The 21,596-nt window shown below is 40.9% G+C and overlaps 1 protein-coding gene across 4 annotated transcripts in view; it reads right to left on the bottom strand.

Moving 5' to 3' along the window:
- Positions 1-4,109: 4,109 nt before the first annotated feature.
- Positions 4,110-21,596, bottom strand: part of LOC114018264 (collagen alpha-1(IX) chain-like) — a 65,416-nt gene continuing 47,929 nt past the window's right edge. For 3 of the 4 annotated variants that reach the window (XM_043542396.1, XM_043542394.1, XM_043542395.1), the window contains 11 exons: positions 17,437-17,490; positions 17,282-17,335; positions 13,182-13,253; positions 12,981-13,016; positions 10,220-10,264; positions 8,948-8,980; positions 8,601-8,747; positions 7,913-8,089; positions 5,637-5,727; positions 5,422-5,499; positions 4,110-4,707 (listed from right to left, as the gene is read on the bottom strand). In XM_043542396.1, the coding sequence (XP_043398331.1) occupies positions 4,502-4,707; positions 5,422-5,499; positions 5,637-5,727; positions 7,913-8,089; positions 8,601-8,747; positions 8,948-8,980; positions 10,220-10,264; positions 12,981-13,016; positions 13,182-13,253; positions 17,282-17,335; positions 17,437-17,490 (993 nt within the window). In that variant the 3' untranslated portion in view covers positions 4,110-4,501. The remainder of the gene's footprint in view (positions 4,708-5,421; positions 5,500-5,636; positions 5,728-7,912; positions 8,090-8,600; positions 8,748-8,947; positions 8,981-10,219; positions 10,265-12,980; positions 13,017-13,181; positions 13,254-17,281; positions 17,336-17,436; positions 17,491-21,596) is intronic. The other variant, XM_043542393.1, reaches the window with a different exon arrangement.

The raw sequence follows: 21,596 nt of genomic DNA on the forward strand, positions 1-21,596 counted from the left end.
GAGAGCCAGACAGATGAGAGGAGACAAGATGAGACAGGAGGGGAAGGGGCTGCAGAGGAGCGAGGCAAAGGCAGACACTGCCACAGCCAGCTGCAGCCACTGGCATTTGCCCCCCACCATAGACCCCTAACTAATCCCCCAGAGACTCCCAACCTGTCCCTCTCACAGCCCTCAGCCATAGCCCCCAATCCATCCTTCCAACAGCTCTCACCAACCACCCCTCAACCCCCCTCCTACAGCCCCTATCCAACCCCTCAATAATCTTCCCATTCAGCCCCCAGTCCCAGTTTAAACCCATCTCAACCCCTCATATACACATCAAATAAACCCACAGCCCCACCCCAATAAACCTAAACTCCTCAAAACCTCTTCCTTTCACATCCCATCTCCCCACCACACCAACCCATCTCCCCAAATAAACCTACCCCATCTCACAAGCACCCTAACAAGTGCCCCAATAAATCACAACCATGTGGAAACCTGCCCCTGCCAGTGCTCACCATCCCCCAGGCTCCATTCCCCAATAAACCCACCTCTTCAAACTTTTCCTGCTCTTTGTCCCCCAATCCCAACCATCCCCAAACCATTCCCCCCCTCCTCACCCTTGTCTTCCTGCCACTCCACCACCCCTTAATCTCCCCAGAGCCCATCTCTACTCTAAAGATCAGCTGAAATGCCCCCAACTCCTGGCTGCACCAGATCCCGCTCCTTTCTTCAATTATTCTAGTCCTCTATTGCTCATCCAGGAACCCGCCACAGGGCCACTCTCCCCTGGCATCAGCAACCCATCTTCATTCTGGAGTGTTACGAGAAGCAAAAGTCTTCTCAAAATTAGATGTCACTGTAGGCTTCAGGCAAATCCCTCTTGCTAAAGAATCTGTACCGTTAACTACATTCATCATCCCTTAGGGACAGTACTATTTCAATTGTCTTCCACTTGGCATATCTTCAGCACCAGAACATATCCAAAAGAGACTCTCTCAGACCGTGTCATGTTTACCTGGCATTCTACAAGATGTTGGTATATGGCTGAGACAAAAAATGAACACCATCAGCAACCACACGTAGTTTAGAAACACTTCCAACAAGCCAACCTCACTCTGAATGAGAAATGTGAATTTGGAGTCAGCCAAACCTGAAGGCATTACTCGCCTTACCCAAACCCAAAGATGTTTTTGCCGTAAGAATCTTCCTGGGCACGACAAATCATTTTGTGAAATTCTTACCAAATTTAGCTCATTTAACAAAACCCTTAAGAGATCTTGGTCACAACATGCGGATTTGGAGTAATTCACAACAAAGTGTATTTAATAAAATAAAAAAAAAACTACTGACATCTCCAACTGTTTTGGCACAATATTTGGTAAACTATGCAATAGTAGCAGTGGAAACATCTTCATATGGTTTAGGAGCAGTGTTCATATAAAAGCAGGCAGGAGACCAGAGAGATTTTGCCTTCATATCAAGAAGCTGCACAGAAACTGAGCAGCAGTATGCTCACGTGGAAAAGGAAGCTCTAGCAGTCATTCGGGCCTCTCAATAGCTCAGTGCATATCTGTTTGGCTTTTCTAACACAGAAACAGACCACAAGCCATTAGTAGCATTATTGGGTTCAAAATCCTCTATTTGGAGCCATAACAACTTAGCCAATAGGCTTGGCATATAAAAGCTGTTTGGTACATTAAGGATGTTATCCCTCATGCATAGCAGTTTCCTTGAATCATGTAAAGCAGGGGAGACTTATCAAAGATAGATCTCCATTAAAAAAAGTTACTGTAGCTCTGTCTGTTAGTATAACTGGAGAGTCAGGAGATGAGAATAAAAGGCCTCTCTCTATCTTCCTAAGAAGCAGGCAACCCTGCTGTGCACTAAGCACTCGAGTTCCACTAAAGACACTGTCGGGGAGAGGAGGTTGAGAGTGCTCAGTACTTCACAGGTGCATTCTGCACATTGCAGGATCAAGCCCTAAAAAGAGCCTTTCCAAAATAAAGTACTGATAATCAGTTCCAGTTTGACTTCAGTATGCTCCTCTTCCCTTCTCCAGTCAAGGGGGGATGATGTAACTTGTAGGTCATAGTCTGCAACAGTCCCAGCACTGAAGCCAAAGCAATAAAGATGGGGGGGGGGGGGTTCAGAAGACACTACTCCTCCTCTACCATGGACTCTGATAGCTAAGTAATTTTATCCACAAATTATGAAAATTCCTCAAAGTGAGAAACACTGAACTCTGTTATTGGATGTAAGGAACCTGGGATTAATCAAGTTGTTTGCCTCCTGGAGTGGTCCTGCTGCTCTTTGCAGATGCTGTTGTGGAGGTAAAGATATGATTGTTTTCTTCCTGAACAGGCATTGCATCGAAGACTTCCATCACTGGTGCTCTAACTTTCCCCTCTTTCAGTCACAGGTCACCTGAACACTATTGTTAACTATTAGGCTAAAGACAATGAAAAAAGGTTTAATAACTACTAGATCAATAGTTGAGGACAAAAACTGGGTAAAATGCCCTACCAAGCCATCTAAAAAGTAGTTTGTTGGCACAAGAGTATTCATTCTGAAAGCCCTCTGAAATCCTACAGGATCCATTAGACTTTCCAGGTGGACCATCAGAACAAGCCTTTGCTCCAAAAGCTTAGACGTTCCCTGATCTCAAAAGAATGGAGATAATGCCTAATCTATGCACATAGGTGTGATCTCAACTCCTTACACTTTCAGTCTGACCCCAAATACTGGATCTGGAGTTTAAGTATGGTTATAAATAGCCTGAGACAATCCCTTGGATGTACTGTGGGCCATGAAATCTTGAGTTCACTCACAAGACTTATCATGTGAGCACTAAAGTTTCCAAATGCACTCAGTCTTGGTGACCTCCATACTACTGTCAGCATATTATTATTAGTTCTTTGTACTGCGGTACTACATAGAAATCCCCAGCTGGGGCCCTATGGGTTTAATGCTGTACATACTGTGATGGGGCAAGGCAGAGAGAATGCTAGGTTGATTGGGACACCTGAAGCCAATCACGGACTGTCTGAAACTAGTTAAAAGCCTCCCAGTTAGTCAGGTGGGTGTGGATGTCAGGAGCTGTGGGAGGAAGTTGTGCTGTTGGAGAGACTGAGCAGTACACACCATATCAGGCACAAGGAAGGAGGCCCTGAGGTAAGGGTGAAGTGGAGCTTGAGGAAGTGGGGGCTGCTGTGGGGAAGTAGCCCAGGGAATTGTACGCGTCATGGCTCTAAAATAGCTGATACTATTAGGGTCCCTGGGCTGGAGCCCGGAGTAGAGGGCGGGCCCGGGCTCCCCCCTTTGCCCTCCCCCCCAATTAATCACTGAGACTGGGAGACAGAGACTGTGCAAGGGAGAATAGCTTCTCCTCACCTCCCTCGCTGGCTTACGATGAAAATGGTTCAGTAGACTGTGACCCTTGTCTCTAGAGAGAGAAGGGTTACGTGGATGGTCACAGTGAGCCTCTGAGGCTAGCGAAATCTGCTAGGAAATGCGGGACCCACGGAGACAAGGACAGAGCTTTGTCACAACACATAACAAGAAGATTGAGGCAGGGAGCAAAGAACTTATATCCAAATACAAGCTGAAGCCGAGCTTCGTGATGCAGTGGAACTACATGTAAACCAACAATCGGTCCTATCTTGGGACTCAAATAGAATATTAATATATGATTTTTTTTGCAAGAACAGCATGAAAAGTAAATGACAGTCTCCCTTCCCACTTTGAGTAAGCCAAAGCATATTATGGTATGGGTAAAAGGTGAATTATTCCTGGCTAACTCTTTGCAAGATGGGATTTAGCCTCTGCTGCAAGTAGCAGCATCTCTTACTCCTTGAATTAGTGCATAAATTGCTTGGTCATGAAGATATGCAATCGCTAGATTAGCTTATCATCAGCAGATGTCATAAATACTTAATGTAGGGCAGACTGATTTCAGGCTGTCTTCTTCAGGCTTCCTGTCATGAATCCAAACTGTGAGGAATGTATAAAGGCTTAAGAACCCTCATACAGGTCCCTGATCCTATATCTTTACTTAGGATGGAAATACAGTTTGGCACCATAAAAGATTGACTTCCATAAAATTAAAACAATTGTGTAATGTTTTTCAACTTTTATTATAAAAAACATTTCCCAGGTACATTCAAAAAAGAAATAGTTGTTTGGATGTCAAATATAAAACATGGCATTGCTTTATATTAATATAAGTTGTACAATGTACTCGACATTTAAAAAGCAAATGTAGTATTTTAAAAACAAATATCCTCTATCTGAACCCCATAAGGTGCCATTTAAGTGAAATGGTTTACCACTTCTTAGGTAGGATTATCATGTTATTAGTTTACACTAAAAATTCACAAAGTGAACTGGCTTCTAAATTAAACGGTAATTCATATGTATTTTTCAAAAGGTTTCAATTTTGAAAAGGGAGCAAACGTGTACTTTATTCATTTACACTCGTTTTCTTCCACATCAAAGGATTTCATGATGTTTCTCTCACTCACTTTGCTTGCCATACGAAAGAAGATGACGACTCACTTTGCTGATCTACATCATTTGGAAGATAAGGATCACACCCTGTTTTACATACACCTGGAGGCCCTCTAAGTCCAGGGTATCCTCTCAAACCAGACTGTCCCATATGTCCCCGTGGGCCAGGCTGACCTGGAAGTCCATCGAATGCTAGTCCACTTCTTCCACATTCACCTTAAGAAAGGGGCAGTGAGCAAGAGAAATCTCTAAGTTATGCTGAAAAGGCAATTACAGTAATAGAGGTTAGAGATGGAAAGGACCTGTGGTTCCCCTGGCCCATCTCTCTCGCCTAACTGGTGATCTGGCACCAGCAGTGACGTTGAGTCTCCACCAACCTCCATTAAGCTCTGATGCTCAAGGACTGAAAGTGTGGCTGGCCATATGCAGGGTGGACAGGGAAGGTCATGTGGAAGCAGCCGTGTGCAGTTTGGCCTGACATGATACAGCCTTTATAGGAAGGTTCTTTATATGGATTTTGGAAAGTATCCAATTTGGTCAGAAAAGCTGCATGATCTTTATTTGCTTTTGATTTAGAGAAAACCAATTATGTAGAATTTTCACTATTTAAATAACCAGACTATGTTAATAATTTACTCTAAAGTGTTTTCAATTAAGAAGTTTTTTAAATCTGCCATGACAGGATGTAGTACAAAATACAATCTATTTGGGCTTTACATGGTGCCTTTTATATATCTTCTCAGAGGTTTGCCCCAGTTTTGAATTGCACATATACAGGATCATATGAGCATCAATTCACAGGACACATCTCGTACATCCATACCACATTAAAGTGTTTACCAAAACCTACCATAAAACAGTACATACTGTACAACATGAATGCAGAAATATACTTATAGCAAGAAAGATTACAAGAGCAAAAAGGAGTACCTCTTAGGCCTTGATTGCCTTCAAAGCCAGCAAATACAAAACCTTTGGCACCTCTATCTCCTTTGTCTCCATGGTCACCTAAAATTAAAAAAAATAAGTGTCTTTAAATAACTACCATATTTGTCAACAGCAACACTTTCACACTTGTGACTGCTGTAATTTATTCAACCGAATATTGCAAAAAAAAATTATTTTCCATTTTGAAAACATTCTACCTTTTGGTCCTTGTTTTCCTGGGTCACCAACATCGCCATAAAAGCCTTTAGGTCCACGTTCTCCATCAGCTCCATTTAACCCAGGTTTGCCCTATAGAAATGTTAAAAATATTACATACATGAAACTACTCAATATTTTTTTGCGTTGTTGAATTCGAATCAGTACCATCAGATAAAATACTGTAACTATATTAAAATTAAAAATTAAAGGATTAGCTACACGGAAAGTAGAAGAGTCCAAATGTCACCTTAAAAATCAAAAGTTAAGTATTTGACTTCAATAAACTTTCCTACTCTCCAACAATAAAACATTTAATTCAATTCATAAATGAAGAAAGAACTAAGGGTTATTAGAAGTCATAGTAAAATGAAAAATCTGTAAAAAATAAAAAAAACGCAGTCCATTTTTACATAGGAAAATTCCTATTTTAGTTCATTATGCCCACAATAATAAGGTGAGAGCCAAGAATATTTGAACTAGATAAAAAGTCATATGAGGATAAGGATTAAGGCATCCACAAAGGCCTCAATTTCACTCAAAGATCGAATAGTGTTTAAACTTGATTTTTAACAATCAAATTATCTGATTTGGTGCTGCTGACCACAGCTGACTGGGCCAGGGCACAAGGACAAATTGTTGGGTAGTATTATGTTGTTTAGTTATGGATAAACACTGGTCCCAGTAGGGTTTACACACAACCGAGTGGATTCTAAACACAACTTGCCTTTTCCATATCAGCCAGTCAGCAATGGTAAATATCATGTCACCTAACTCAACTGTTAAAAATCATTACATTTGCTAGTGGAGAAAACCCAAAAGCTACTGAAAATAGGCTGTGTGTTTGGGAGGTATGTTTTACCCACCAGTGCAGTTTGAAAAGGTGAAGATAAGAATTGTGGGAGGGGAAAGAAGTGTGTTGCATAAGTAACTTTATACATCAACAATGAAGGGTGAATGGGGTAAACTGAAAGGAGTTCAGAGGCAACTGAATGAAGTGGGAGAGCAAAGCGTGATTAGGCCAAATAAATAAGATGGAACAAGGCTTCACAAAGATTTGAGAAACACTAGGAAGATCTTCAGTTGTATACTCTGGAGTAGAGAAGGTAAAAAACTGAGGCAACACTGTATGCATGCAGCTTGGCACTGTACTCTGGGAGTTGGGGTCACCAGCAAGGAGAAGTCGGCATTTAAAGATATTTGAAGGCATTAGTAAAATGTAAGTTTTAATTTGTTTATTATTTGTGTATTACTTCTATTTGGTGATATTAACCTTTATCCAACATATTAACCTAAACTTTCACATTGAAACAAGCTTTTGGGGGGGAGGGGGCATGATATTCAAATTTTGTGTGCGGTATCGTACTAGTCCATTCTGTTCAGAAAAAGATTAATTTGTACATCTGTGGAAAAGGTCACTAAATATAGCAGTCCCCCAGCTTGATATTTAGCTTTAGGTTATGAAACTAAATCTCTCTTTATTTAGAATACTTCATACCGCAGGCAGTTATTTGCGTGTAATAATACAGATACCTAAAGAACCATGAAGATGAAAAGGAATAGCTCAGAAGTATTACCATGAAATCTTAAACTTTTAAAAGTTTCTTACCGTGTTATTTTAGATGATGTGAAAGGGTATTGGCTGCAACACAATAATGAATGTGATAACTCTGATATAAGAACTACTGAGGCAGTTACGCATTTGTTGTACTGTAGGTCCTGGAAAATACTACTGCGCTGTACACAATGAAGTTATGGTCCTCCAAAGGTCAATATTTCATAGATTAGTGGGTGATGAATGCCATGGTTATGAGTCAGAATTTGCCTTTGGAGCTGACAAACATCATGATAGCACGAAATAAAAAACCCTGTTTCATATCACTTTTCAGCAGCTCAATTACGTGTGAAAAAAGGTCATTAAATTATTGTTCAGTTTGTAATTGTATTAAATGTACTTGTCTGATACTTTACTACAGCTCCACTACATATTTCTTTAAGCTTAAGATAACAGAGCAACAATCTCAATTTTTTTTACCAATGTGTGAATTTCTTCCATAGTAGTGTTGTACTTGTTGGAGAAAAATGGGTCCTCTCCTGAAGTCAATAGCAAGCTCACATTGATTTCTATGGGAGCAGGATCAAGCACAATATTGCCACATGGAAAAACGTTTTCTATTTTTTCAGTTCATGTGTTAACTTCATTTAACAATGTTTTCAGTGTTTCAATAACAGGTTAATTTTCTGAAATGGCTTTGTTTTTCTCCTCCTGTATACTTACCTCTTCTCCAGAGGGTCCAGGCAAACCAACAGGTCCTGGAGGCCCCATAGGCACATCTCCATAAAGCGGGCACATGCTGGCACATTTCCTCCCAACACTATTGGCAAACATTGACATTTGTTCTAAGACAATTCGTTTGCACACTTCTATCACATGAGCTGCTGGGAAAGGCAGCCCCTGCATGAGAAGAACATGAGAACAATCAGAAAAATAAAATATGCGGCAGAGTTCCATTAATAGCATAACTCGCTGAAACACTTCCTGAGTTTCCTGTAATTATCCATGTAACAACATTTGGCTGTGCTGTTCTTTGTCACTGTACAGCTAATTTTACGATGACATTAAAAAAGGTGATTTCCAAGCATATTAACAAATGATCCTTGTTAAACAATTATTTTACAAAAACAAGCAATTTTTACAAGAAAATGCCTGATGGACCTCAGATGGACTAACTTAGTTTTAAAATTAAAATTTAGAACTACTGAGCCAACTTCATCCCTTCTATAAATTCCACTAACACAAGGAATTAATGTGGCCTTCTTGTCCAATTCTGATCCTACTTACACATGTTCAAGCATATTTATTACAGCATGCATGTAACTGAGCAGAATTTGATACACCATCTCACATCTCTTGAGTACTTAGTTTCTTCTATTATATTTTAGGTCAAAAGAACTGAAAGTCTTACAGGAGGTCCAACTGATCCAACATTTCCTGGTGGACCCTCATCTCCAGGAACACCCTGTTCTCCAGGTTGGCCTTGGGATCCAGTCTCTCCTGGTGGACCTCTTTTACCAATAACACCCTCTGGTCCTGTTGGTCCTTTGTCTCCAACCTAAAACAAAGATTTGACTTTTACTTACACTTTGTAAGTGAAGATTTCTTAGAATCGTCTTTGATCAATTATGGTTTGCTCTTGCTGGCTTTATTACAAATTTTCCACGAAGAAGTTCAAATACTGTACACTTTGAGTGCAGTACAAATATACTAAGATAAAGACAGAACAGCAAGGGGGTAAAAGGTGTTTTTACTTACACTTCCTTTTGGTCCTTTAACTCCTTTTTCTCCCTTTAAATATAAATACAAATACTATTTTTGGCACTGAAATTCATACAATAATATTTCCCATTGCTTTGTTTGTTATCCTTGTGTAGAAGTAAGAATGTTAATACCTTACAATTATGCAGCACTTTTCATCCAGATCCAGAATACAGTTTGCAAATTACAAACTATGAGTACACGGGGTCATTGGACATATAATTCTAAACTTCTGTTCATAGAATGTATGTTCACATAAGGCCAAATCCTCAGCCCAGCATGCACCCATCTTTGACCCAAGTTTGCATAGCAGCTGTTGAGACACACTGTTGAGATTACTTCTACTGTATGGCCCAGATTTTTAGGCATTATGGCATTCAGTGTTGCAATGCCTAATTGATATAAGAGTCTAAATCTCATTTTCAAAAGGGATTTAGGCACTTAGGAGCCAAGATCTTGAGCTTGGATGTACCTAAATCCCTTTTGAAAATGAGATTTAGTCTCCTAAATCAGTTAGGCATTGCAACACTGAGTACAGCAACAGCTAAATAACTTTAAAAATCTGGGCCTATATCTGATTGTGTATTGAAATGTAATATTCACAGTCTGCACTGTACTGACTAGCTACGTAGGTCATTCAGGGAATTGAAACAATGCCATCACATTTATATAATGTAGCGCAACTTGTGCAGTTTACAATCCAGTATAAAATTCAAAAAAATCACCAATGGAGAATATTCAAGGACACAAGCTAAACATCTGCATTTCATGAACACTTGCATTAGTAAAACTTGTATGCTTGAATGCTTGTGGAAAGTGAATGTGGAAGTGCTGTAAATAGGGCTGAATTACAATTAGTTTTCAAATTTGAATGACTATGAACAATTTTGACTGCAGTACCCACTTGTTTCTGCATGGGACATTTAGGCCAATATTCTCAAATTTTGAGTGTCCAACATTAGGCACCTAAATAAAATGCCACATTTTCAGTGAGGCTGAGCACTGCGCTCTCACTGAAGTCAACGGCAAACCAACACATCAGTAACTAATATTTGTTGCTAGCAAGATGCTTCCTTTAATTTTACTTACCAGTGCAAAGTTCCACATACCATAAAAACAGTAAAGTCAAAAGCTATGATGTTGTTAAGATTTATAGGAAACTAATATGAGTGTGTAGAAGTTTATAAAAACTATAATAATGCCAAGAGTGTAAACAATGAACCAGTTACATGTAATATTCAATTACAAATATGTCATATATTACTGTACCTTGTCACCTTCTTGACCCTTAATGCCTGGAACACCAACATTTCCCTGCACAGAGAAAGAAACCCCACACAAATATTATAATTATATATTTTTAAAAATAGTTACAAGACGACTCAATTCTTATATTCATTTTTTGAGCATTATCAAAAGCGTAATAACCTCACCACTTTCCATTTCAAATACTAAGTGCACTTCTTCAACCTAGTCTATGCTAATAAATGACAGTTATATCATTCTCGGTCCTGGCACACTGCAATGTCTTCATAACATGTTAATAAACAACAACATCTATCTCTTTTCAGCAGCAGATCTCAAAGCACTTTACAAAGGAGATCAGTACAATTATCTCCATTTTACAGATGGGAAAACTTACACCCAGAGGGTGAAGGAACTTGCCTATGGTGACTCAGGAGGCCACTGGGAACAGAACACATATCTCCAGAGTCTCAGTCCCCTATCCACTAGACAAGACCTGTGGTTCTCAACCAGACGTCCGGGGCCCCCTGGGGGACCATGGGCAGGTTTTAGGGGGTCCGCCAAGCATGGCCAGCATTATACTTGCTAGGGCCCAGGGCAGAAAGCCAAAGCCCTACCACGCAGGGTTGCAGCCCGGGGCCCCAAGCCCCATCACCCACGGCTGAAGCCAAAGATTGAACAACGGAGTGTCACAGTGCCCCCTGTGGCATGGGGCCCTGGACAATTGCCCTGCTTTCTACCCCCAAACTCTGGCTTTTATATGCAGAAAAATAGTTGTTTCGGCACAGCTGGGCCATGGAGTTTTTATAGCATGATAGGGGGGCCTCAGAAAGAAAAAGGTTGAGAACCCCTGGACTAGACGATACTGCTATCTCAGCAGGGGTCTCTTCTTTTCAAATGACTGATATTCAGCACCAATAAGGTGATTAGTAGCCTTTAGACTCTATTAAGGGGACTGCCGAATGCTCAGGTGTTGCATAGCCAGCATAGGACCATTTGTAGAGTTAAGGTAAAGAACCACAGAAGATTAAGTTTGGAAGAGACCTCAGGAGGTTATCTAGTCCAACCCCTGCTCAAAGCAGGACCAACCCTAACTAAATCATCCCAGCCAGGGCTTTGTCAAGCCAGGCCTTAAAAACCTCTCAGGAAGGAGATTCCACCACCTCCCGAGGTAACGCATTCCAGTGCTTCACCACCCTCCTAGTGAAATAGTTTTTCCTAATATCCAACCTAAACCTCCCCCACTGCAACTTGAGACCATTGCTCCTTGTTCTATCATCTGCTACCACTGAGAACAGCCTTGCTCTATCCTCTTTGGAACCCCCCTTCAAGTAGTAGAAGGCTGCTATCAAGCATGAGCAAGGGTTACAGAATCATACCCTATATTATTAAAATACGTTTTACTGCTACTAATTGCTATTTAAGAAAATAATACAAATTCTTTTTTAAAAAAAAGCTATATTATGTATAAAAAAAGAACATTTCAGAAGCTACTTGCTACTTTTCATCTCAGATTATCCTAATTTAAAATTTTTCATTATACCTAGATTCGGAAGGTTTAGATTTTTATCAGTAAATGTCAGCTTCCCCATACACACGTAAACTGAAGAAAAAATATTTCCATTGATAATAATCAAATATTATTATATAGCCAAATTAAGTAAAATATTGCTTAAGAACTTATTAGTTTGATTTAAGGATATACACTATTTACTTGCTATATTTTGACGTGATGTTGACAGTTTGTTTTTTAATGGTTATAAAGTTTTAACTTTTTGAATCTCATTGTCTACTGTCATTAAATAAGTATTGTCTCCCCCCACTAGTTTCCTGCAACTGTGAAAATTTAAAAAGATGAAAATAGAAAAAAATGCTTAAAAATAAACAGATGTTGAAATTATAAAAAAAAATATAAATTGAATTCTGCCAAGCCTCATTAAATTGTATATGTATTCTATGTTTGAGCCACCAACTCTGGTTCTGTAACTACCTCTTAACTCATTTTTGCTCAGTTCTCAACTAGCCGTCATTCAGTGCCTGCACAAAATTTTCACCTGCATGCTGCACACATTTGTGCGTGCAGAACTCACATATTTTGCATGCAGAGCAGGACGTTATACATTCAGTTACCTGATTTTCTGGCAAATATACAATTTTCCATGTGCACAACACTGAGGCCATCTGAAAATTAAAACCTTTATCTCTTTGTGATTCAGATGGAAATAAAATAGTTTTGCCAGGTATTAAGAGCCAGGCAGAACCTGGCTCTTACATAGTTATTCAATGAGGGAAGAAAGAAAGGAGCTTTCCCGCCTGTCTTAGAGGACCAAAGGCTGCCCCATCCTTTCTCCACAGAGGCACATGGCAGCCCAAAGGAGGTAGGAAGGGAGGGGGTGGGAAGAAGGCAGTGCTACTGCTGTAGACCTATGCCTGGGGGATAGTAAGTCAGATCCCAGAATCAGGAGTGTAGCAAGCACACCGCCTGCTCAGTCTGGATGCTTATAGGTGCTCCAGGAATGTGGTTGAATTTTTTTTTTAAAAAAAGGGCTGTGATTATTATCAGTTATAATTTTTGCTACACCCACATGCATTTAAAGTTAGAATTTGGATAAGTTTCCAGGAGCCTGTAATCTTTTTCCACATCTATTTACCTCATTGAAAGGAAGTTCTCCTTTACTTCCATAATCTGCCCTGTGCTTACTGTGCAACCTTAAGAATCAAACTAGAAGCATTTACTTCTTGAACAAAAAGCAAGATTTCCAGTAAAAGAGTTTCAAAAGGGTACCTTCAATCCACAAGTTCCTGGTAGCCCTATATGACCCTGTAGAAAGCAGGAAAAGAAAATGACAACTGTCAAGTAATATACAGACAATCATCCACATACAATTAGGACCTGAATGCACTACCCATTCAAGTCAATGGAAAGACTCCCATCAGTTTCAGTGGGTGGGAAATCATGGCCACAGTTACTAAGAATGAAACTTACAGTAGCTCCAGGGGGACCAGCGAAGCCAGGCCTACCAGGAATTCCTGCAATCCCTTTTGAACCAGTATCACCCTGTCCAGGAAACATTGAATCATTAAAAATAAATTCACCCACCTTGACCACATGCTTATTGCTTTATATTATCACATATTTAAAAAGGAAGAGAAACTAAAAAGCCCAGGTAAATAAATTTAGATATATCTCTGCCAGTATTTTTTTCTTTTGTTTAGATAAAGGGATTTCTGTGATACTCATCACAATGAGAACCAGTCTGCAAAAAACCTCCAGCATTTTCTTCTGTCTGTTAGGTTCCCAGAGTGCAAGCAATTCAAACAGGGATGTCCCAGAGTGTAGTTGTTCAGAGCCCGATGGCCAGCTCCTTCTTGATCTCCAACCTAAGGTGATGTGTGTCCTCTCAAACCTCTGGGTAAACAGAGCTGGAAAGGTTTTGTGTGTGTGTGTGCGCGTGCGCACATGCACAGATATATTTTATAATACACACCCACAAACACAACATATAAAATGTGGTTGTACCTAGCTTCCTCTTCAAAAGTCCAGTCTGTTTGCTACTCATTATATTCTACGATTCTGTCCAGTAATTTTAACTAATAGGAACTAATTCATGCATGTTACTATAATAGCATCTTCACTATCATGATCCAGTTTATATTGATCTCTAATAATCAGCACAGTCTTCTTTAATTAAGCCCTCTATTAAAGACTGATATCCTCTCTTTATGTGTTATTCAGAACATAGTTTGCCCATGTTAAATAATAAAGTTAAATGTTAAGCTGGACAGACTATGGTACTAAAATGTGGATCTGGAAAGTTACTGTCACACTGATTTATGTCTTTTGTTAAATTATCTTTAATAATAAAATATTAATTATTTCAGGAAGGAAAACTAGACATGGGAGACCAGAGACCAAAATTAATTCAAAGATAAAAATATCCAGTTTATGATTGTTGCTTTTTTGTCATGTTTAAACATTTACAGCAATTTTACCAGCTGTTCCAACTTACTGTGCTTGTAAAATCACCACCACCACACAGCGGGTGAATATTTTCTCCAGTCTTGGGTCTTCGTCAAGCCACTTCTGTTACAGATGCCAATCCTAGCCCAACCATTACAGGCATGCTATCCGTTACCATGGATGGCAGCAGAATACCTTCCCCACTCTGCTATATTTTTCTGTGTGTGTCTTTCTGATATTAAATCCTGGTAATAGTTACTCTGGGACAGATCCTCAGGTGGTGTAAATTGTCATAGCTCCATTGACTTTAATTGAGCTACAACAACTTGCGCAAGTTGAGGATCTGGCCCCCATCGTTGAATTTGAGGGATGGTACCTTTTGGACAGCCCACACAATTGCTCTCCATTACATGAGTGATCAGAGGATTGTTCTGCCATTTCCTCCTAAAATCATAGAATATCAGGGTTGGAAGGGACCTCAGGAGGCCATCTAGTCCAATCCCCTGCTCAAAACAGGACCAGTCCCCAACTAAATCATCCCAACCAGGGCTTTGTCAAACCTGACCTTAAAAACCTCAAAGGATGGAGATTCCACCACCTCCCTAGGTAACACATATTTTAAGGACCGTGACGTTTTTGCTTGTATCTCCACCAAACAAACAATGTTTGCTTCTCCCTGACTGACTCTACCATGCCTCCATCCTCTTGTCCTTCACTTCCCTCCTCAAAACTTATTCATGAAGCTTGCAAACTCTAGTCTTCTCTTCTTAGAAATCATATAAATAAAACGTGGAAGAAGAACAACAACAATAATATAATAAAAAACCCAAAACACAAAAAACCCTGAAAAACAAGACTCTGAACCTTGATAATGTGTATTTAAGATACAGTGTGACAACTTATTACTGTTACACTTGTTCTGCACTCCCCCTTCCACCCAGGTTTGACATCATTACTTTCAAGTTATATTTGGGGTAGATTTTGCACTGGCTTCCTCAGGTGCATCAGAAGGGGCAAACTCAGCCAGGATTCCTCTTGGGAGCTTTTAGTTAGTGCACACTGGCACACTCACTGAGCCACTGTTGGGAACTGGTATGATGAGTAAGAATCATAGAATATCAGGGTTGGAAAACATCTCAGGAGGTCCTCTAGTCCAACCCCCTGCTCAAAGCAGGACCAATCCCCAACTAAATCATCCCAGCCAGGGCTTTGTCAAGCTGGACCTTAAAAACCTCTAAGGAAGGGGATTCCACCACCTCCCTCGGTAATCCATTCCAGTGCTTCCCCACCCTCCTAGTGAACAAGTTTTCCTAATATCCAACCTACACCTCCCCCACTGCAACTTGAGACCATTACTCCTAGTTCTGTCGTCTGCTACCACTGAGAACAGTCTAGATCCATCCTCTTTGGAACCCCCTTTCAGGTAGTTGAAAGCAGCTATCAAATTCCCCCTCATTCTTCTCTTCTGCAGACTAAACAATCCCAGTTCCCTCAGCCTCGCCTCATAAGTCATGTGCTCCAGCCCCCTAATCATTTTTGTTGCCCTCCGCTGGACTCTTTCCAGTTTTTCCACATCCTTCTTGTAGTGTGGGTCCCCAAACTGGACACAATACTCCAGATGAGGCCTCACCAATGCCGAATAGAGGGGAATGATCAAATCCCTCGATCTGCTGGCAAGGCTCCTACTTATACAGCCCAAAATGTCATTAACCTTCTTCGCAACAAGGGCACACTGTTGACTCATATCCAGCTTCTTGTCCACTGTAACCCCTACGTCCTCTTCTGCAGAACTGCTGCCTAGTCACTCGGTCCCTAGTCTGTAGCGGTGCATGGGATTCTTCTGTCCCAAGTGCAGGACTATGCACTTGTCCTTGTTGACCCTCATCAGATTTCTTTTGGCCCAATCCTCCAATTGTCTAGGTCCCTCTGTATCCTATCCCTACCCTCCAGCGTATCTACCACTCCTCCCAGTTTAGTGTCATCTGCAAACTTGCTGAGGGTGCAATCCACACCATCCTCCAGATCATTAATGAAGATATTGAACAAAACCGGCCCCAGGACCAACCCTTGGGGCACACCGCTTGATACCAGCTGCCAACTAGACATAGAGCCATTGATCACTCACTACCCATTGAGCCTGACGATCTAGACAGCTTTCTATCCACCTTATAGTCCATTCTTCCAGTCCATACTTCTTTAACTTGCTGGCAAGAATACTTTGGGAGACCGCATCAAAAGCTTTGCTAAAGTCTAGTACATTAACTGGTTATTCGTGTGATTTCTCTTTTTAAGATCTATTATTTAATCCACATCCAGACTGGGAAATGAGTGACCTTCAAGAGCTGCAGAGTTAGGACTCAGCTACTGGGTTGGATATTTATCCAAGACATTTCCAAGTTTTCCCAAACCTTGATGTGAAAACTGAGCTGGAAGTCTACTGAGAACAGTTCTGCATGTCTAAGCTGGGCTGGGTTCTTTCCTAGCTAATTGATTAGTCACTTGGAAGAGTTTTAAAGGGGCTATATGGGCTGCAGATTAACTTCTATCTGATAGTTCCCTTACAGAGAAAGAGTTGTCAGTCAGACAGATGCAAGGATGCTGTAGCAGTCTGAAGAATCCTTCCTCCTCATCATCCCTGCAAATGGTGTTTGAAGAAGAACCCACCAAGGAGAAGGATCTCTCTCTCTTACTTACTTTCTTCCCTATAACAGGAGTCCTAGAATCACAGCAACTTTTGTCCTCTGCACAGCCCCAACAGTTAGGAGAGAGGAACTCAAATATTGTCTAGGACTAGTTATGGAACAGGGAAATTATTTATATGTACAGACTACTCCCAAATAGCTTCACTTCTATAGACAACTAGCTTGGTGAATCTCATTTGCTTCTGTCTTTACATATTGAGGCCAGGGGCCAAAATCCAAATCCTTATTGCCCTACTCAAGTATGTATTCCAGTTAACTTCTATGGAACTACTTGTTTGAATAAAGGCAAACTGGATTCAGCCCTGGGTCACCAACCTGACTGAGGAACAGCTCCCATACGCTGCCTTCTGATGCATGTGTATCCCAGAAAGCCATGTCACTGAGCAACTAGACCAGGCCCCTCACAAAGAGAATGATACTTACGGTTTTTCCCCAGGGGCCGTCAGGACCTGCTTCTCCTAGAAATCCTCTCTCCCCCTACATAAGGGTAAAACAGATTATTTTAATCTACATAGAAAAGTATAAATACATGAATAATAGATAGTTGAGGGAATACATTCAGATTTTTAAAACTCTACCTTTAAACCCAAAGTACCTTGACCACCCTCTGGCCCTTGAGATCCTTGATAGGCCTAAAGAAAACAAGCAATTAAGACAAAGAGGTTAATTTTTAAGATTACAGAAACAAAATACGGGTTACTTCATAACTCCTAAATCACATTTCGTTTAAAATGAACACAAGCATACCCTTCAGAAGTTATGTATGTGTAAAGAAGCATGCTGTGGCTCACCACCCTAGGAACATTCTAGAAAAGGCCAAGGGGAGGGGGGTGAGCTCAACATGTGGAGTGGAGAAGTATAAGCATGTGATGAACAAATCCATATATGGAAAGGTTAAATATGATTGGCTAGAGGTTTGTGTTATGTAACTGCCATGTGTTATAAAATAGCAACAGGAGGAGCTCCTTACGGGAGGGACTCTGGCTGATTTTTGTACCAGGGGCTCTCCCCTTGTGCACATTGAATAAAGTCTTGTTGAATTGAATTGACTGACGTATCAAAGACCTTTGATTCTTCCTGGCATCTGACTCATTTGGTTATTTTTGAGAACCACAAAATCCCAACAGTTTCTTGGCGGAGCGAGCAGCGTGAGAAATATCCTTCAGAATCACAACCTACAATCAAATTAGAGGGTGAGTTTGTTCATTTTTTATTTGGTTGTGTGTCTCTGACCTGACTGGTGACTCTCATATCTTTTGTAGTGAGCAAGTCTTGGTGTTGGGGAATTCAAGGGGTTTGTTGCAGTTCTGAAACATTTAGGTCACAGTCTTAAGACATTGTACTTAGTGTGGGGGCTGTTAAGCTGTAAGTTCCTCTGACTAAGTGTTGTTGAAGTGGGAAATCAAAGAGGCCATAAGCACCAACAGTTAGTGTAGGGGCAGGTATGTGTTGGCTGGCCCAGATCTCCTAATCAGAAATTGTAATTGTGCAGATCAAATAAATTGGAAAAAGGATCAATCTCCTGACTGGGCATTCCAGTCTGGGGTGTTTGATTTGAATACATTTTTATTAGTCTGTAAACAGAATTGTATTTAAAAATTTGGAGATTGGAGGATATTTAGTTTAAAAAAGAAAAAAAGGGAAAGATAAAGGTATATAGTGATCCACAATATGAAGAGTGTATAATTAGTGCTTTTATAACTACTGTAGCAGTAAGTTTATTAGTTTTCTTGTTGAGATATTTTGGCTGTATGACTGAAATAAAGAAGGATGACCACCCCCTTACAGGTGGGCAACACTGATTTTGTGCATAAACCACAATATTAATCAGAGGAAGACGATGTCCTCAGTGTAGATGTAAGGTTGCTAGCTGTAAAATCTGCCCTGTCTCAGTATGACAAGGCATTGAAACAAGGATATCCAACACATGATGATTACGCGACTAAACATCCATATTATGTTGCCTGTTGGTGTGTGGGGTCAAAAAACAGCAAAGAGAAGGACAAAATGGCTAGTATGTGTTTAATTGTTGATTATGAACAGCTGGTTAGGAAGTGTAATATGCTAAAAGAAAGGGTGGGAGAGTTAGAAGCAGAGGTAGAAAAACTGCAAGCAGAAGCAAAAAAGTATAAAGCAGCAGACTCACAGGGAAAGAGATCTTGTCCCTCAGCACCTTTGGACCCTACATGTGGAACATGGGGATATCAGTCTAGTTTCATGGCTCCGATGAGAATGCGCACTGTCCCTAATCCTAATCAAGGTAAAGGGGACCCTGCTCCTGTTAGTCGCCTAGAGCACACTCCTATGAGTCCACCTGACTTGCAGAGCATGTTAAAAGAATTGCCATCTTTGCAGCTTAATAACCCAAACCTACCCTTCTGGGAAAAGGTACAGGAGTAGATGGTAGTGGGAGGCTTACATGCTTTTGATGTTTTCACCATGGTAAAAGCAAAATGTCCTGGCACAGCCTGGAGTAGGATTGCTATTGGTTTTAATAACTCTGCATGGGCAACTGCTATTTTCGCCTCCTCAGCTGATATGGAAACCGCAGTGCAGAATTTCCTACAGGCGGTAATGGTGGCTTTTGGGCTGGGTACTAAATTGTACTCATTATATGCTAACTGAAAACAGCATCCAAATGAGCCTTTTGAAAAATGTGTGGAAGACAAGTTTGAATTATATCAACAGTATGGGGGGCAACAGAATGCTACTCATGAAGATGCTATATCCATAGGGAAGGTACTTGATGGGGTATGTGGCCTGTATAAGGCAGCCCTGAAAACTGGCTTTCAGCCTCCAGGTTATGCTGAATTATTAACATGGGCTTCAAACATTAGCAAATACAATCAGGAACAGGGTACAGGAGAAAAAGGTGCACAGAATGCAAACCCAAGGACAGAAAGGAAAAGAAAAATTGAATATAAGTTTGGAAGATAGCTTTGTTGCTGCAGTTAAAGCAGCAAATGTAGGAGGTGGTAATTGTAGTAACTGAGGAATGTTGGGCTATAACAAAAAGGAATGTTATAAGAAAGGGGGTGGAAGAGCTGATCGGTGTATGAAATGTGACCCGACAGGACATTGGTCCAAGAATTGCTCTAGTAACAAGGGTAAAGACCCTCTTGAGACTATGTCTTGGAACCAATTAATAAAAATCCTCAACTCCATGAAAAAAAATCCTCCAATTAGGGGCTTTCGGCCCCCATTGCAGCGAGCCACTATGGCTCATCTGCACGACGGTATCTAAATGCTACGGTTGGGGGCATGTCATGTAAAATCCTTATAGATATGGGAGCTTCAGTATCCATCACTGATATTCCAGGATTACCTTTGACTTCTAAATTTACTACTTTAACAGGGTTGGGGGGAGCAAGTATGAGAGCATATCTGACAAAGCCCCTTTTAATCGAGACAGAAGAACATTTTTGGATGGGGCAATTTTATTATGTGCCAAAACAAGCCGAAGGTACAATAATGGGAATTGATATGTTACGAAAATTGGGGTCTCATTTAAATTTGGGTGAGTCACCTTCGTTGCAAATACCATCTCAAGAGTCTAGTGCTAATGTGCCTCTGATCTATTCTTCTCCAGGTGAGCATGTGTGCGTTGTGCAGGTTCTCCCTGAGCTGCCAGGACCAGAGGGAGTGTGGGCAGCCGATAAACTCGACTGTGGTTTGATGAATGTCCCACCAGTGGTGATTACAGGAAATCTTCCCCCTCCCGCACGTCCCTATCCAATTAAGCCAGAGGCCCTGATGGCGGTAGAAAGTACAGTCAAAGAGTTGATGAAGAGGGGAGTTGTAAAAGAAATACAGTCAAAATCTAATTCACCTGTCTGGCCTGTTAAGAAGCCAAATGGGTCGTGGCGGCTTACCATTGATTATCGAAATATTAACATGCATGCAGACAGGTTCACCCCCCAGTCACTGACCTTAGTACTATTCTTTCCACTGTACCTAATGATCACATAGTGTTTTCAGCCTTGGACATTAGCAATGGCTTTTGGTCTGTTCCTGGGCACCCTGACAGTCAATTTTGGTTTGCATTTACTGTTAAAGGGAAGCACTATACCTTTACTCGCCTAAGCCAGGGTTTTCATAACTCACCTACTTTGTTTCACAGAGTGTTAGCTGATGTGCTGGCAAAGCTTCCAGACGTGGTTTATTGTATTGTACAGTATGTAGATGATCTTCTTATCTCCTCACCAGATCAGCACACACACATGAAAGACTTAGAAGTGATCCTGCAGCACTTGGCAACAGTGGGGTAAAATGTAATGCTAGAAAGGCTCAGATCACAGAGGAGGAAGTATCATATTTGGGGTGTCTAATATCCAAAGGGTACAAGCGTTTAACTGTAGACCGCATTGAGGCTATTAATGCATGCCCATGACCAATTATGGTCAGGGGAGTTAGGAAAGTGTTGGGGCTATTCAATTTCTGCCGAACTCAAATCCCAAATTATTCAAGGATTGTGCAGCCCCTTAATAATCTCCTGACGTGTGCTGGTGAACTACATGATGCAATTGAATGGACACTTGAATGCGAACAGGTATTTACCACATTGAAACAGAGGCTAAGTACTGCCCCAGGGTTGGGACTTCCTAATCCATTAATGCCTTTTACATTGTACACGCATGTCAGTGAGGGACATAGGGCAGCAGTGTTAACACAAAACCATGGGGACAAACAGCGCCCAGTAGCATAGTACTCTTCTAAACCAGATGCTGTCGCTCAAACA

Source organism: Chelonia mydas, chromosome 3 (assembly GCF_015237465.2).
Source record: "Chelonia mydas isolate rCheMyd1 chromosome 3, rCheMyd1.pri.v2, whole genome shotgun sequence".
NCBI classification, from domain to species: Eukaryota; Metazoa; Chordata; order Testudines; family Cheloniidae; genus Chelonia; species Chelonia mydas.